This window comes from Excalfactoria chinensis, chromosome 3 (assembly GCF_039878825.1).
Source record: "Excalfactoria chinensis isolate bCotChi1 chromosome 3, bCotChi1.hap2, whole genome shotgun sequence".
Classification (NCBI taxonomy): domain Eukaryota; kingdom Metazoa; phylum Chordata; class Aves; order Galliformes; family Phasianidae; genus Excalfactoria; species Excalfactoria chinensis.
In genome coordinates this window covers 80,159,636-80,177,906 of record NC_092827.1, presented here as the reverse complement: position 1 = coordinate 80,177,906, position 18,271 = coordinate 80,159,636, and the positions used below count along the sequence as shown (strand labels likewise).

Here is an 18,271-nt window from a genome sequence, read left to right as displayed (position 1 = left end):
TAGGCTCTGTTGTATAACAAGAAAACAAAAACAAAAACCAAACCTGTTACCACGTAATTAGGCTGTTGCTGTGTAAGCATGTGTAGCCCTATTCAGAGCCAAGAGCAGAATATGCAAATTCAAACCCAAATACATTTCTTTAAACATCCATATGGTATAAAAGAGAACAAACCTCTGACCCATTGTAAACAAAACGGCCTAGGACATGGCATAGGGAAATCTCTCCCATTTGAATGACCAAGGACAGTATCTAGTTGGCTTCACTTGGCCTGCAGTCTGCCATTTTCCAGAAGTAGGAGAAACCTGGCACAGCTTCATGCAAAGGTGTATGTTTGGTTTTGAGATGGAAAAATGTAAGGCACGCATTAGAAAACATGAGGATAAGACTGCACTCTGTATGGTGATGAAAGATAATCTCAGAAAAAATCTTCATCACCCCTTGTCCAGCAAGATTATTTGCTTTAGTGTAAATAAGTAAGAGAACCCTGAGGTTTTTGCATTGATGCCACAGCACGCTGTAGCAGGTGTTGGGATGAGCTGAGCTGTACCACTGCTCGCTACAGCTTGCACCTCGTTGTGTTTCAGCAGCAGAGAGTTTTAAAGCTTAAATAACATGAAGGCAGCATGATGTAGAAAACAGCACTGTCAAACAAGCCGGGGGCAGGCAGCCCGGTCCCAGCGCAGTCCTCCGACCCAGCCGCTGCTCCCGCACGCCGGGACAGTTGTAATGTGCACTGCCCGAGCTAGCAGCTCAGTTCATACGGGTGCCAGCTGTGCGTGTTGCTTGCTCGTTTTCCTTTCTTTTATTATTATTATTGATGTTTGCTAAACACGCGCACTTTTCCCACGCAGGGATCAGGGTCGTCCCCGGCACTCTCAGCCTAGGCGGGGCAGGTGTGATCGCACTTCCCCCTTCTCCCCCCTCCCCCCGGAGGGACGCGCGGGGAGGTAGCGGGCTAAAGCCGTCTTATAATGGAAAAGAAATAAGTTTTAAAACGAAAAAAGAAAAGAAGCGGGGGGAGGGAAGGAAGGTGCGCAAGGCATCCCGGGGCCGGGAGCTCGGCTGCCCCGCGGCCGGGCGGGTGCCGGGGCTGGGGGCGGGGAGGCCGGGCTCGGCGGCAGCGGCCCCCATTGGCGGGCGCGGCGGCGGCGGCGGGGCCGGGCCGGGGCCGGAGCGGAGGGGCCGGCCCTGTCTCCGCGGCCGGCGGCGGCCCAAGGTTTAAAGTGAGAACTTACTGCGGGCGGCGCCGAGCAGCACAGCCCGTCGCCGAGCCGCTCCCGTCTGCCGTGTCGCCGCCTCTGCCTCCCCCGGGCGGGCCGTACAATCCTCGGCAGTGTCCTGAGACTGTACGCCCGCCTCGGGGGCGACCCGGCACAGCCGGCCACGCCGACCCCAGCCGACCCCGGCCGGCCGGCCGCCCGAGGAGTCCCGCGTCCCGCGTGCAGGTGTTGAGCCCGCCCCGGCCCGAGAGGCGGCGCAGGAGCCGACAGCCGACGCGATGACAGCTGACAAGGAGAAGAAGAGGTGAGGGGCTGCGGGTGAGGGGCTCGGGCCGCTCCGTTCCTCTCGGGGCCGCGGCTGAACTCCGCGAGGACCGGGCGGGAGGCGGCGGCCGCGGCCCGGCTGGGTTTGGGCACCCGCGGGCGGTCCCGACGGGAGCAGCGGGAAGGGGCCCGGCCCGGCCGCCGCCCGGAGCGAAGGCGCTGTGCCCGTGTCCGTGCTATGGGAGCTCCCGGGCAGGTGCACCTGGTAGAGCGGTCGCGGAGGCGCTTTGGCTTGCCGTCGGTTTTGGCCTCTCGGTGTGCAAGTGGACGGAAGCATCTTTGTAGCTAAATGCGCTTCGTACGTTTTTGCCTAGAGGCGGTTGGCACACCGTGAGAGTGTACACAAGTGGTACTAGCCTAATAAACTTCATTCAGCACATCCCCGCGGCCGCCTCGTGCTGGGCACTCGATCAGAACAAACCCGCAGCTTCCGTGGAGTTCCTCGTGTGCCGCACGTTTCCTAGAGTGTCGGCGGTGCGAGTAGTGAGCCCGGCAGGCAGCGTTCAGTGCGAGCCGGGGGCCGGGGCTGGCCGACCGTCTTCCTTTTGCCCCAGTGAACTATTCTATGAAGAAGTAACAGCGATTTAACACGCGTCTGTAGTCGCTTCAGAGCGTTTTCCCCGCTGATTCTTGAGGCTGAACGTCAAAATAAAGCTCCCTCGCTCACGTTCGCCAGTTTATAAGGGTGAGCACTAAGCGAGGGAATAAAGGTCCACGAAACCTCAGACAGGGTGTTTATTCAGCCTGTTGTCTACAACAGGCAGTCACAAGGCTGCTTCTATTATTGGCTCAGGTTGCACTTCTGTTCTGACTATAGATTGTGTTCATAAAAGATGTGATTTGCCAAGTAAGAATTTTATCTCGCTATTTGTCATGTGTGCCTTCCAGCTGATGATGCACTAAACGCTGGTTTGGTAGAAAGGCTGCCTTTTTATTGAGTCACTCTGTGACCGTGGAATAAGTCGTACATCCCATATGTTTCCCGTGCAGCCTGTCTCCGTTTCTCAAACTCGAATGGTTTACAATTAGCGAATTACCTTCAGTGTAGTTTGTTCTGGGCTCTGTGCAGAGCATAAAACGTGGGTGCACTGCGTGTCCTCTTTTGTCAGAGAGAGCAAACAATAGCAGTACTGTAAGGTGTGCTTATAAAAACGTCTTATAGAAGTTTATAGGAGTTAGAAGAATGAAGCAGCAGTGTATTCTCAATACGCACACTCCCTGCCTTCCTTGCATCGCCTCTTTTCATGAGAAACTCATAATCTCTTTGGGTTTAGCATTCAGACACAGTCGGGGGGTGAGGGGTACCTGAGGTTGCAGGACAGGACGCTGAAGTGCTCTGGAGAAATGCTTTTAAGGTACAACGTAGAAAGTTCACGGAACTAGAAACTGAGTGTTTGATCGCTAATCTCTGCCCTGTCCTCGATTTTCCGTAAATATTGTGACATTCCGGTGACAGCTTTCTGTCTCTCTCCGAAGTAGGCTATCTGTTGTTATCTGGCTCGTGGGATTGTTGTGTAAATTGGCGTTTGTGAAAGAACTGCGAGCGTATCACATGAGTGATTTAAGATACCGTGCTTGTGTCTCTCTGTCCGAATACGTACCTGAGCCTGTAGGAAAAACCGCACTCTGTAGCATATTGAAGCAAGAGACATATTTTCTTAATTTTTTTACTATGGTGGAATAGATTTATTGCCTTGAGTTCAACAGTTGTTGTGTTATTCTCTCAATTTCTATCCAGATATACAGCTGGAAACTCTAACCTGACTGGCTAATGGCACTTATAAATCGATTTCAGGGAAAAAAGGTGGTGGTGGTAATCTGGTTTACCGGATTTGCAGGCAACTCTGGCGCATATGTTTAGAAAAGCAGTTCTCTTACTGTTAAACAGATGCTCTGTGGAAGATAATCTTTGATTCTTTTAATGGGCCATTTAAGTTGAAGAGCATCCTCAGGTTCTCATTTGGAGCTTTGTCTGTCAATGAGAAAGAGCAGTTGCTTTCGCTGGAACGAGCACATTTAACAATATCATTTCTTACGTTTAAAACTAGTTGAGATTAATGCGATTATTATTTTTAACTTAACAAAAAGTTCATTATCTACGCTGTCTTAAATACCGAATATAGGAAATTGGTGAAGGGTGAAAATCAATTTGATTAAACAATCAAGGGTGGGGAGGGAAAAAAAACAAACAAACCTGTATTTATGAATATTTTGCAGCACGGTGACAATTAGTAAATAAGTCTCAATTTAACCGGGACAGTTTTTAAGATTGTCTTGGGATATTTTTAAATTATTCACTCATCATTTGTTCCTGTAAATTTAATTTGAGGGACATTATTATTTTGTTAGGATTGGATGGTTTGTTCAATGTACTGTTCTGGACAGACAGCAGTATATGTTTGAGAAGAGCTTGAGACCAGGACAGATCTGGTACCACTGAGTAGTAATACATAATTTGGTTTGGACTTTGCAACTGTGTCGTCTGGGGCTTTTTAGATTTTTCTAGTAGTATGAGAAATAAACCAATTTTGCAGCTTATGGAGATTCTGTAGTAGGGGTTCCCACATAATAACAAGTTTGGACCTGAAGCCCGAAAGGAGTCTGTAGATAACCCGATTACAGACCCAAAGGATGAAATGTTGTGTAAATCTGTTTAACTTCTTCATGTCCAGTGAATGACAAATGAGATTGTTCCCATCATCGGCTAAATAAGTGGTTACTTTCAGTTCCTCTTTCACATTTGGCTTTATTAGATGTTGAGGCCCTATGACAGACAGCTTGTGCCTCAGTTTCCACTTACCTTTGCTTCAAGAAAGTGATTCTGCCAAGCTGAAATCACTCTTGGCTGTTCCTCCCAAGGATGAGGAAATGGCCCTGACACCCTGCGCTCCAGAGCTCAGGTAGCTGCTTGCTTTTAGTGGATGAATTTGGATGCCAGGAAATGCAAAAGTTTGGATGGGCCAAGGTGTTAAACTGCAGTTTTCAGGAAATGTACTGTCTCAGTTTTATAGCACCCAGTATGCTTTCTATTTTAAGGTAGGTCAGGATTGACAGATATACTGCCTCTTGTTTATCTGTTATGCTGTGATGACGATGGATTAGATCATCTACTTGCCAGTATGTATTCTTACTTATATTCTTGTAAACCTCGCTGTATTTACTTCAAGATGGAGCTTTGAACACATTGCTTAGTAGACTATTGCAGAGATTACTCAACCATGTAAAGAAACAAAACAAAAACGTCATATTTTGTTATTACTCAGCATTTCCCTACGCAAAGTCCTTACATTTAATTTACTCCCGATTACTTCTATGCTAACCTTTGCCCTACAACTTCTCTTACTGAAGTTATCAAAAGGCAATGTAATTTCCTAAGTTCCTGATGAGCAATCTGTTGGATGTTAACAATATGATGTCTGGATTTATGCGTCATCACCAAAAAGGCAAGCACTTCATTTTGCACAGGTCATCTTGAATGACTGTGGCTAATTCAACTGTGGAGTGACTGAGCTTATGCTGCTGTATTGGAGTGGGACCAACAGATCCTGCCTTCTGATCCACATCACTTCTATACATTGTGGTGTTGTTCTGCATTGTAGAATAACTTAGGAAGCTGAAGCTGTTTGCAGCTGGTGTATTCTCTGTCTATAGCCCAGTTACCAGCTGGAGGGATCCAGCAATTTCCTTTTCTTATTCTAATTCAAAACAAATCAATTTTTTGTTCCCTTTCGAAGGAGGTTAAGTGGTGAGTAATAGACACCTGAGCTGGTGGCTATTGCTTTAGGCTTGCTATGGCAATTATAAATTCCTGAGAAGAGGTTTATAGTGAAAAGTAATAAAGCCTTATTGGCAATGACATTGCCACTGCTTTGAGAAGTCTTGAGTGTGACATTTGACTTTTGGCCTTCTGGTTTCTGCATTCATCACCCTTGCTGTATTTCTACAGATGTTTCATTCAGCCCAAGGGCTGAATGAGGAACACCTGGCTGCAGGTGTCCACATCTGCTTCTTCCCACAATGGCCTGTAACAGGTTGTGCTGAACTCTGACTTGGCTTCCTGGTCAGCTTGGAAAGTTCAGCTTCAGCTGCCCGGCTCCTGGAGCTTCCATCCACAGAGCTGAAGTGTTTGAGCTTAATGAGGTGGTATTCACAGTGAGCATGGTTTGCAGTGTGAATGTTTCCTGGTGTGTGCAGCCCTCCAAAAGATATCTGGACTCCTCAGGATTTGTACTTTGCACTGATGCAACTAGATGGTTTTCCATGTGCATAGCATGTATCTTGACAATAGATTAGTTTCACCTCCTGTTGTTGGTTGTTTTCTGTAGTGTTTACCCTACTTGGACCATGGGGAATATATTGCATATTGTGGTAATTTGCTAATAGAAATTCGAAGATTATGCTGCTGGTTTAGGAGTTTCATCAAGAGGTATTAAAAATGATCTTTCTGCCTTTCTGTAGTGCATCTTAACATGATGTAAAACTCATAAAACTCTTCAGTATTTTTGTTTCTGGGTCATGTGTAAGATATGCTATACATATGCTGTTTGGTGCAGTGGGGATAGAAAGTTTAAATTACTTAACTGCTATACAATACTTGATATATCTGCAGGCAAGTGTAAAATCACGTTCTCCAGAAGCTGACTGCCACATCTGCAAGAGTTTTGTGAATATTTTTGTTGATGATTCTGCATTCTAAGAACTGTTTGCTATCATGGAAGCAGTCTTGACAGCCAGTGGTGACAACAGAACCTGGAATTCTTGTTATCTAGGGAAAACAAAAAACAAAACAAAAAAAAAACAAACGGTTTGCATAGATGAGGCTTCAGTATAAGCAATAATCATAGAATCATAGAATGCATTAGGTTCAAATCCATATATTTCTAATTTAGAGATGAGGATGTGGTGCAGGACCATGTCATAGTCCAGGTAGATGGTATCAGTTGCCATTTCTTTGTCCACCGATGCTGTTACTCTATTATAGAAGGCCACCAGACTGGTCAGGCATGATCTGCCCTTGGTGAAGCTGTGCTGGCTCTCTCAGATTACCTCTCCTATTACAGTCACTGTTGACTTTGCCTCTCAGTTGTGACTTTTCAGATATGATGGAGAGTGGCTTGGCAACCACATCATCCCATTCCTTCAGGACCCATAGGCTTGAGTCTCATGAAGCTGTTTCTGACTTGCTCTGCTCTTATGGTGGGGTGGGATTTGCTCCCTTGACCTCCATCAAGAGGTTCAGGGATGTGAGAGGCACTTTGTGTCAAATTTCAGTGTACCTTTTCCAAAAGCACTGGTTAAGCTTAACGTGTTGTACATAGTTAACCTTCTGTGTGAAGAGCTAAGAACTCTATTGAGATGTATTAAGTTGAATCTGTTATACCACTTGAGCAATGGTACAGGAACATGCACTTTAGTTTCAATTGGAAAAAGCATTAGAGTAAGCAAATAAAAGATGATTGAAGAGGTTGAATTTTAACATAATTTGAATGTAAAGAATGGTTTTATTTCTCTAAAGCTAATTGTGAAATCCAGTGATACTTTTCTGTTAATTACACCAATATGCATAATGTCATGTATGTAGTGTCATCTTGGCAGTTATAAATAATTTTACTTGTAGTACTTGCCACAGTGTAGATGGAATCTTTCTCTTAAATTAGACAGAAGTAAGAATGATTATTGTGCAGCTGGTACTTTTAATTCTCATTTGTCAGTCTTGTGCTCCATTTGTTTGAAAGGCAATATAATAGTTATCTGCACAGTGTTAAATCTTGACTGCTTATATAGCAGCAAATAACTGCCTTCTTGGATTTACAGGGCTACTCTTCATGAGGACTCTTTTTGAAATACGTAAAATAGGAAACTGCATTTTACTGTGCCTTTAAAAAATAGTTTAATGAAGCAGAGTAAGCCAATTGGCTGATAAATAAGTCATGTTCTGAAGTAACTCTCATTTAATTATGATTTTACTTCTTGAGCTCAAATCTAATTGTGATTTTGGTTCTTTTCTTTGTGACTTTATTTAGCCCTAGAAAATGTGGCTGAAGCTAAACCTACCATAATATATTCTGATTAAATGCACATATTTAGGTCCTAGAGCAGTTAGACTTGTAATTTAATTCACTTGACTGTTATTACATGGACTTTGGGGTAGATTAAAATATCCATTTTGCTTCTCCATCCACTGCATTACATGACACAGCAAATATTCGATATTCTATTATATAGAAACTCACCAAATGTTTTGCCAGGCAAGAAGCAAAGTTGCTTTAGTTGAATTTTTATGCCTGTTTTTCAGTCAGAGAGGTGCCCTGGTCTTGACCCCTCCTCTGTGCACGAATATGTGGAATCAGCAGTTTTCTTTGATTAGAATGTTTAGGGTGTTGCCTCCAAAAAGATTGTCTGAAAAATTCAGAAAACTCAGAAATGCTTTATGTTAGCCTGTGGGTGTGCGATTAATACCAGCTTATTTTTTAGCTTTGTGAACAAGCTCTGTACATCTATGCAGAAGGAAAAGAATTTCTTATTTATTTTCTTATTTATCTTCCAAGTGGGACTGAAACAGGGTAGTAGAGATCTGTAGCATTTTTCTCTTTCATTCCTGAAACAGCTATGTTGAAACGTGCCCCTCTAGTTGCTTCATCCCGTCGTGTAGTGATCTGCTTTCAAGCAAGTAAACATTAAGTAGCATCTATTTTAAATGTCAAGTGCTTATCGTATCTCTGTAGAACCAAAGTGACTATTTCATAATGATTCCAACGATTTATTGGTGTTTCAAACAAGTTGCAGAAGTAAGTGCATGTCTATAAATGTATCTTGTCTATGCCTCCCCCCAAATCTTGAGATCCATCCCTCAATCTCAGCGGTGACCCACACAAATTTCAAACCTGGCCAGAAACACAAAGGCTGCAAAGTAGACACAATTCTAGCTGTGATGGTTTATGAGCTATATAGATGGGATATTTCTGTTTGTTTGTTTTCTTACTATATTGTCAGTAAGCAGAAGGGTTAGTGCCCCACCAAGATCTTACAATAACTCACAGCAACTAAAGTGTCTTCTCAGCTTTTTTTGTTGTTCCAGCTAGCAGTAGTGGAGATTAGGTCACCCACTGTTTCTCTATGAAAGAAGTGCTTATTTTACAGTTGTGGTGGAACAAAGGTGATTTTAAGAGTAGTGACTTCCAGACAAGTATTTGCATCTGCATTTCAGATCTGCAAGATAAAGGACAACTTCAAATACATGATGGGAAGATGCTATTTCTTATTGATCTGGGCTGGTGTAAAAACTCCCTTAAATTTCTTTGGATTCAGAAAATAATTTTTACTGCCACCTCTGTGTTAGCATAACTCTAGCTCTTCCTTGCTGAAGGAGGCTGCTCTGTTGGCCATTGCACATCTATGATTCTGTGATTCTATGATTCACACCCCATGAGACAGATGTTCTTGACCTGCCTCTCTGCATGTCCATGACCCACCTAGGATGTCTTGTTGATCTTGGCAAGGGTCCTCCCACTCCCAGGAGTGAAGGGCCACAACATGGTGGTTGTGGGGATGGTACCAGCACGGCTGTCACACATCCATCTCTGGTTTTGTATCCATCTTGGGGCACAGGATGAACCCCATTGGTATCTAATTTATCTTGTCTGCTACTGAACTGCTCCAGTGGGTTACCTTACTGCTGCTTCTACAGAGAAGCCAATAGTGCTATGTGCCAGAGTACCTTCTACTGTCTGCCTCAGTGCTTTTTTTCTTTTAAAGACTGTTTCATCCCTGTTGCTCTCTTCACCTTCTCTGCAGTTCCAACAGGATAGAAAGCTCAAGAAGCAGAGCAGCACCCCTTACATCTGGATGTGAATCAATGCCATGTGATCAAGTCATTTTACAAAATTTTACAACGTTTTAGAATTAGAGTATGTGCAGGCTGACCTTCCCTTTATTTTATTTTTTCTTTTGTTTATTTGTTTGTTTTGGGAAAAATGTATTATTTAATGAGAAGCTAAAAATAGTCAGAGTATGGGGGAGGTGTGTGTTTGGTTTTGGTTGTTGTTTTTTTTTTCCTTCTAATTTTCTATTTAAAACTGAGCAGCTCTCTGTATGGATGAATCATGTGGGTGTAACGTTCAGCACTTGATAACAAGCAGTCTGCAGATAAATGCGCAATAAGATTACCAGGATCATTTAGAAAATATTTGAAACAGGTGAAACATGAACTTAATCTACTGTAAATGTTTGTTATTTGCGTTATAGTATATCAAAATGCATTAGTCAGAGTTGGGGAAATGAAGGCAAAATACAACATGCAAGTTTCTAGGAATGAGTTACTAAAAACTAGAAAAGCTGTAGTTATACTTGATGGAGCTGTGCACTTTTTTAAGACTCAGGTTTGCTGTAAAATATTTCCTTGGAAAATAACTATCTAAGGAGGAAATGGGAGCTCATATTAGACTAAAATAAAGAAATAGGATTGAGAAATTGTCAGAGCATTTGTAGAGTGCTGAAACATTTTACCTTTCACTTCACTTTGCAAACTAAATTCCCATGTTGCACTATGTTGATCATCCAAAACTGGTCTATTTAAATTTAGTCTGAATGAGACTTTGGTATTGTTCAACCTTCTTATAATGAAAGATATTTTTCTGGTATTTGATTTGATTTCTTGATTTCTTTGTTTTTAAGATTTTATTTATTTATTTTCTACTGAAAGCCATGGTAGACGTGCATGAATTTGTTTTGGTGGCTTGACCTGAATCAAGTTTATGCCTTCCTTTCAGGAAGACTAGTTTTAAGTCTGTCTGCTATACCAAAATACTAAAATGTCCCTTTTAGGCTACTCGAGGAGCCTTTGTCACCTGGGGCTTTACACACAGAACAGGCCCAGTCCATCAAAACTGGCAATTGCTCAAACAAGATACTGTGTGCAATGAAAATATTCAGCCGTCTTTGGTTTAAGCAGGAAGAGTGACTTGTAGATGACAAATGCCTTCTCTAGCTTTTGTTATGAGAACAGCTTTTGAAAAACAGTAGTATGGTGGAAAACACAGCAGTAAAGGTACACCCCCACACTCCACCCTACATCAGCAGTTCTTGATGTTACAAATGGGAAAGTCAAAATATGGAAGAGATGGAAAAAAAAGAAACCCACGTTGCTGAATTTCTAACTCGGTTGTTCTCAGAGGACTGATAATTTTAGAGTCATGCTCTTGAAAACCTGCCTACGTATGTTGAGAGATAGAAATGTTTGTCTTTCCCATGAAAGCTGTTGCTTTCAGTAACAGATGCAACAGTATCTTGAAATGCACTGATCCTAGTAGGTGACATCCACCTCAGCTCTTGCACATGTGTTTTCTGTAGGCAGTCAGGTTCCAAATCCATTAATGTGTACTATCTTATATGCAGAAAGTGATTTTACTACCTTTTTAAAACTCAGTGCAGTGGCCTAAATTTGTTGCATGAAGTCTTATTTTCTTGAAAGGGAAAGTTTGTTGGTAATTTGTAGTGCCAGAGGTCTTATTCACTTCTTAAAACCTTAGTACTAGGGAAAAAAAAATCCATTAGGAACTGAAAAGTTTGATGCAAGTCATCTCAGAGTTCAAATGTTGCTATGTAGTGTTTTTCCTTTAAAACGCGTTTGTGAGATGCAAATACCGCTTAGAAAATGAACTGAACAGAGCACGAAGTCGCGTGGTTCTGAAGGACTTTTTCCTAAAGGTGGTGGAAATGTGCTTAGGGTACATTCCTTGTATTTTGTCTCGATCATTAGCACATCTAAAGTCTTTAATGCCATAAAATGGTACTTAAACTCTTGGTATTGCTGTTGTCTTCGCACTTGCATTTGTATGATAAACTACAAAGCAGCCCCATTCAGCCATTGTTTTTCGGACATTGTAGCAGCTGTTGTTGGTCCTTTAGCCCTGTCTATTCACCATTGTATTACCCTCTCTGCGAGTAAATTCTTGGTGCTACAGGCTGCTTGTTGTCACAGTACTTCAAAGGTCTGTGTGGTGTTAACAAACACTAGGAAAAAAGCCCTGTCTGAGTTTTTACATATTTAAATGTGGAATGTTGCTATGAATGTACCGAACTGTTACGGACTTTGTATCTAAAACTTGTTGCAAATACCAGGATGTCTTCTGATACTGTGCCTTGTTGATCCTGCTTAGATTTTCAAACGCCTCTGTGATAAAATACTTGTTGAGGGATGTCAGTGAAAGTATTATCAGGCTTGCATAATTATGGAGAGCATTGACTTTGAAGCTGGTATGAATTTTGCTGAGAATGAAGACTTTTTTTAATGACATTTGGACCACGATTGTATACACAAATGCAAGAAGAAATTCTCACATTGAATGGCTCTATTGGGAGCAATCCAAGAAGGGAGCACTGCTAGTTCTGGCTGGCCTTGATTTTTCCCATCCTTTCTTAAAGAGAATCTCTGTCACGAAGGAAACCTCACAAGGGACCCTAGGTTTGGGATTTACTACTTCTACTGTCTCCTCATGCTGACTGGCATTACTCTTTTCCCAGTGTTCTTTCAAAGTGGCTAATTTGGGGAACATGGAGTGATGGAGTTAGCCAACTTTTGCCAGCAAGATAAGAGAATTTCAGTTGCAGAGGAGGAAGCCAGTTCCTCTTTTGCTTTCCTACCCCATGTGTACAGCAGCTAACTACTGCACTTATGCATGAGTGATTTGGAGACATATTTGTTTGACTGATGGAACATCTTTCTGGTTTTTTGATCCAAATGAGGGTGGGCAGTTTATGTGCTAAAGGTGTAAGGTTATCAGTTACAGTTAATAATTTCAGTTCTACTTTTCTTTCTGAAAATGATTTGAAGGATGTGTTACTGCCATTACTAATCAGAAGGATATTTTTATGAGTATATCCTTTCCTTAAATTGTCTTGACGCTGCTACTGGCTTTTACATAACAGCAAAGCTGTGTTTGCCTTCCCACTGATTCACAAGAGGGACTATCCTATTCTCTTAGGCATGTGCTGACCTGAAAGTGGAATAGAAGCAAGTGCAGGTAACTTGAGGGAAACTTAATGCTGGTGTTTCGAAATGCCCATTATTTTGTGCTTAAGAAAAAACAACCCCCTCAACCCTACTTTTGTTTGTTAACCACACGACTGGCCTGAACAAAGCCTCTGTGGAACGGGGAACCTGGGCCAAAGCACAACATAATGCACAGCTAAGCTGAATAAAATGTTTGGTGTTTTTTTTTTTTGTTTTTTTTTTTTTTTTTTTTTTTTAAATTCCATCTTCAGATCTGCTTCTTCACACTCAGAACTGATTGTTGCATGAGGTTGCAGTGAGAAAGTGAATGTCACCTCTGCAGTTTGTGCTCTTACCTTTCTCCACCATACTCTCTCTGAAGGCCCTGTTGCCCAACTGGAGTGGCCAGTGGATAGTGGGTAGTGTAGCCCAGCCAGGGTGGCTGATTTCTGTCATCAGTCCTTGCTCCCCAGTCTGGAAAACTGGTGTGGTATTATGTTCTTCCTTCCTCCCTGATTTATTTAGTCTGTAAACTTACTGAAGTGAGAGCTTTCTATTTCCAGGCCCCACACAATGCCATAGCTGTGTTTAGCAAGGAGCTCGTGTAGTAAACCTAGTTTGAAAACACTCAAACAGGAGGTTGACAAATGGAAGGAGCTAGGTTATCTCTCATTCTCCTGGCTATTTGCTTTCTTCACTGCACCGCTACATGTTATCCCTCAATATGCAGGTTACACCCATGTGCTGACGTGTGACCTAAGCCCTAATTTACATCACCTTCGATTTGAGCCCTCCTGTCATATGAGATCATTATGCAGGTCAGAAGATGGGGTGCTGGTGGGATAGGGAGTTGTACAGCTCTGAATATGTCTGGAAGGTGATAACCACCTAGATTACTTCGGTTTTTTTCTAGATGTGGGTCGGTAAGCAACCCAACAGCATGACAAGGACAAAAAGAAAGATCCAACCGTTGCACAGAAACCAAAGCTCCTCACAGACTGGGGGCTTGGCAGCACTTCAAACAGCAACTGTTTGGTCTCCATTGCTCTGGTCTAAGAGCTGCAATGGAGGAGGGTAGTGCTGAATTACAGAGTCAGCCTGGACTGTTTGTAGATCGGTGAGCATGAGCAAGCTCCTTCCATGGGCCTGTGGTCTTTGCTCAGGATAAGGTTCTCCTGCCTGTGCATGACAGGCAGGCCTGGAGAAGGGAGCAGACTCTTTCCTGAGGCTGAGGAAGAGAGTGAGAAAAGCATAACATTTTGAACAGGCTTTTATTGGCAGCTTTGCAAAGTGTATAAGCAGGCCTCAAAAAAGATAAAGCAAGAAGCTTGTTATCTGCGCAGCACCACTCCTGTCTCTTTGCCTGCCAAAGCTTAGAAAAACTTCCACTCCCCTCCCCACAAAACTAAATATCATAAACAGAGCGTAACACAATGCCAGGTTCTCGAAAATGAAGTCATGAACTGCAGTGACTGGTAGTTTTACTTTCTGTGCTTTATTTATTTATTTATTTATTTATTTATTTATTTATTTATTTACGGATGACAGATGGTGCTTGTTGTGTGAGTAGTGGCTTCTCTTCAAACCTGGGAAATACAATGAGCAGAATGCTGCAGGGAGCAAAGTCTACATTGCAGGTCATAGTAGGGGTTTCAGGAGTAAGGATGGGTGATGTGGAGCAGAGCTCCAGCTAAAGACAAAGCTGAATGATAAGAGTGTCTGGAACCTGACTTGTTAAAAACTTCAAGAGCAAATCATGCCAGCATGAAGTCATCATGTTCCTCTGGAGGGAGTCAGTGTAAGGGACACAGTGCAAGCATAAAATGATCTTGTGTTGCATTGTGATTTAAATAAATTGCAGCCATGGATTGAACCTACCGAGTCATTTCTGCTGGGATGTGTGCTGCTTTCTTTGTGTTTCTTAGTTTGCATTTGTACCTTACATAGCTGATTTAGTGCTGTGTCTTTATACCAAAACAGCTCCAACTCCTGAAGTCTGATAGTCAATGAGGGCTGTTCTGAAAGTAGTGCCTCCAGTTTGATTATGTTGGCCCATGACACCAGAGGAGGATATTGGTGGTATGGCAGTAGAGGTTGAACCTTCCCACCAATATTTTATTATGTTCTGTTATGTGCCGTGTGACAGATGGCAGAAGAGGCAGTCTGACAAAGTGGCATTTGATATGGAAGTGCATATTAAGCAAAGGTGTGTCATTGAATTACTCCACTAGGAGAAATACTGCACCCAATGACATTCAATTGACACTTGCTGGACATTTATGGAAGCCAAATAATGATTGTGAAAGTGAGGCAGTGGGTTGTGTAGAGGTGAGAGCAACATGAAAGACAAGCCATGTTCTGGATGGCTATGCAGGTTTTTACCAGCATGACATGCAGGCTCTTGTTCATCACTAGCAAAAATGCACAGCTAATGGTGGTGAGTGTGCTGAAAAATAGTGGGTTTTTTTGGTTGATAATTTGCTCTATCAAATTATTATGCTCTTTGTATCTGTTGTAGTTTCCATGGAAATAAATAGGAGGTGTTACTTCTGGAGCATCCTATGTACATAGAACTTCTTGCAAAACAGAGATCAGTTCTTGTCTGAGATCTCTGCATATACTTTGTGAAACTGCATTTGAAGAAAATGAGATAAACAGTGTAGAGTATGAACCTTTATCCCTCTTCATGATCATTCCACTTGGCTTTTACCTCCGTGAAGTGGTGGATTAAGTAAATAACGTGGTTAAACACTCAACAAAGTACAAAAGTGAACTAACAATCAGTTCTTACATAGTTACTTGTGTGGGAAGTAACTTCTGATTTTCAAAGTTATAGAAGGAAACATTTAATGTGCAAATCTATTTTAATACGCTGTATTGAAAGTATTTAGTTTGTTCACATACCAAGAATTGCTAGAGAGCTTACAGGAAATCTCTGGAATATGAAACTACCTTACCATGGGGAAAACAAAGAGATACGTAGATATCTAGAGTGTCCCGTATTTGAAGGAATCCCACGCCCAACTCCTGGCTTTACGTAGCACCACCCAAAATTCAAAGCCTATGTCTGGGGGCATTGTCCAAATGTTCTTGAGTTCCAGCAGCTTGGGGCTGTGACCCAGAGCCTGTTCCAGTGCACAGCCACTCTAATCCCCAAATTGACTCTCCCCTGACACAACTCCATGCCATTACCTTGGATTCTACGCTGCCTATTGACAGCCAAAACATCTCTCCTTCTACCCAAAGGCAGAAAATGCTTTGTATCTTGTGGTAGTAGGTATATTTTGGTTTGCTGTAGATGAATGTGAATTGGATACATAAAGTTCAGAGTATGATTTTTGGATTGGCGCATGTTGCCTTTAATTTACTTGGAAATGCAGTCATCAAAAGAAACTTCAGTGTAGAATTTAGTTAGAATAGAAATCAGATAGTGATTAGAATCATAGAATGGCTTGAGTTAGAAGGGACCTTAATGATCATCAGTTACAAACCTTCTGCCTTGGGCAGAGTTGCAGCCTGCTAGATCAGGGTGCCTAACCTGGCCTCCAGAGATGGAACATCTGTAGCTTCTCTGGGTAACCTGTTCCGGTGTCAAATAGACTGAATAGGCCAACCTTCAAATCTATGTATTTCTAAATTAGAGATGAAGGATTGGAGTGGGACCATGTCAGAAGCCTTGTGGAAGTTCAGGTAGATGACATAGGTTACCTTACATTGGTCTACCATTGCTGTCACTCTGTCATAGAAGTCACCAAACTGGTCAGGCACAATCTGCCCATGGTGAAGCTGTGCTGACTGTCTTGGATTACCTCCTTGTCTCACCTTAACATATCTTCCAGGAGAACCTGCTCTATGGTTTTCCCAGGCATAGAGATGAGACTGCAGTTCTGCAGCCTGTAGTTGCCCAGGTCTTTGTTTCTTCCTTCCCAGTAGCAGTAACTCCAGGCATCTTCATTCTTGCAGCAAATTATGGTACAGATACCAGAGTACATCAAGAGTTTGCAGAACTGTGAGAAGCAAGATTATACTTGCACTTTAGTTCACAGAACTTGTTGCCTTTGTAGAATGACTTACTAGTTTAATTCTAGTGGCGTTTCAAAATTCATGAAATACTTGCTTGAAATAGATGCCTATGAGATACTTTTCCTCAGCATTTCTGAGTGTTCCAGTGTGTTTAAACCTCACCAGTTTTGGACAAATGTGAGAACGTTTTAGTATTAACACTAGAGAGTGCAGAATATTTTATGCTGGCCAGACTAAAACCTTCAGTGTGAGTTTGAATCAAGACCTGAAAAGTACTTTTGGAGTTCTTTGTTCTGGAAAGGAATTGCTGTCTTCAGCTGGAGAAACAAGTAAACTTCTGAGCAGTGATAGCTTTGGGTCTGGCTGTGGAAAGATCTGTTTTGGTTGGAGAGGTCCAATTGTGTATGTATGCATTTGGTGTTTGCTGTCAGGTTCATGATTAATCTTGGACATTGTTATACTAAAGTAACAATGAAGCCATTGTCACCGGTAACATTTTCACTTTCCTGTGTTGCTGTGGTGCTCATTTAATTATTTTTGCAAAAGTGCTAGGATATGGGAACCTTTTCATGCCTGAAGCATGGGGAAGACGGGAATCTCATGTTAGGAGTTACGTATGTTCGTCATTCCCATAAGGGATGGTAATGAGGAAAACTCTTCAAATCAGCTCATTGCTGATGGCAATTCATATCTGCTGAAGATCTACTTTACTTCTCAGAATCTTTTCCCCCATCAAGGCAGCAGTGTACTGTTTGGGTTTTGTTTGTACTATGTATTTGCTGGAAGGAGAGCCCTATTGTTTTTTAGGAGGTTGATTACAAACATAAAACAGATTCTCTTGAGAATGCTTTGTCTACACTCATCACAATTGGTAATTGTTTTCTGTTGTGTAATACTTTACATGCTGCACTGCTTATTTGGAAGTATGTGTGTAAATCTCAAAACAGACTTCCACATCAAACCACTGATGTTTTGAAGGTAGGTCCTAGAACAAATCATGAAACTTCTCCACACTCTTGTATTGCTAGATGATGAATATTTGCCAGATTAAAGGCAAATTTTTCCAACCATTTTGGAGACAAAGTTCACTGCACTTGAATTGATATCTTTGTCAAGTAAAACCTGGATGAGGTAGTTCTCAAAAATGAAACGAACAACAAACAAATGAAAAAACACCCCAACAATTACTTTCTGCATGGAAACAGATTGAAGTATTGTCATTGTTTGAGGGGTGGGTGTCATTTTATTTTTGTCAAGTCCACTTGCTGCAATATTCCAAAATGCCAAGGGAAGTAGAATCCAGGACCCTCATAAACCTTATTCATGGGGTGTGTTCAGGTGGAGATGGGCAAAATGCATGGAAAAAGTGAAACTTCTGCCACACATTTTCTTTGTAGGTTGCTTATTGTAGGTTAAATTATAGGGAGCATAAGAGCAAGTGGTCTATTAGCAAAGCCATGAAAACAAACCATTTGCCACTTCTAACAAATGTCGGACAAAAATACGCTCCAAATTTTAAAAATAAATGAAGACTTGGCGAAAAATAAGACCTGGGTTTATCTGCATCTCATCAGGTACATGGCGTCCTGGACGGCAGCCCACTGGCAAAAACATGGGGAGTGTTATCCTTTGCAGCACTGGGAATGTTCTCTGCTGAATTTGGCGCCAATGACCGAGCTCTGCTTGTTAGCTGGAGTTCACACAGACTCCTTG

The 18,271-nt window shown here is 42.2% G+C and overlaps 1 protein-coding gene across 1 annotated transcript in view; it reads left to right on the top strand.

The window, feature by feature from the left end:
- The first annotated feature begins 1,194 nt into the window (after positions 1-1,194).
- EPAS1 (endothelial PAS domain protein 1) overlaps positions 1,195-18,271 on the top strand; it is a 76,917-nt gene continuing 59,840 nt past the window's right edge. The window contains exon 1 of the mRNA XM_072330908.1: positions 1,195-1,525. Coding sequence (XP_072187009.1) covers positions 1,500-1,525 — 26 coding nt within the window. The 5' untranslated portion in view covers positions 1,195-1,499. The remainder of the gene's footprint in view (positions 1,526-18,271) is intronic.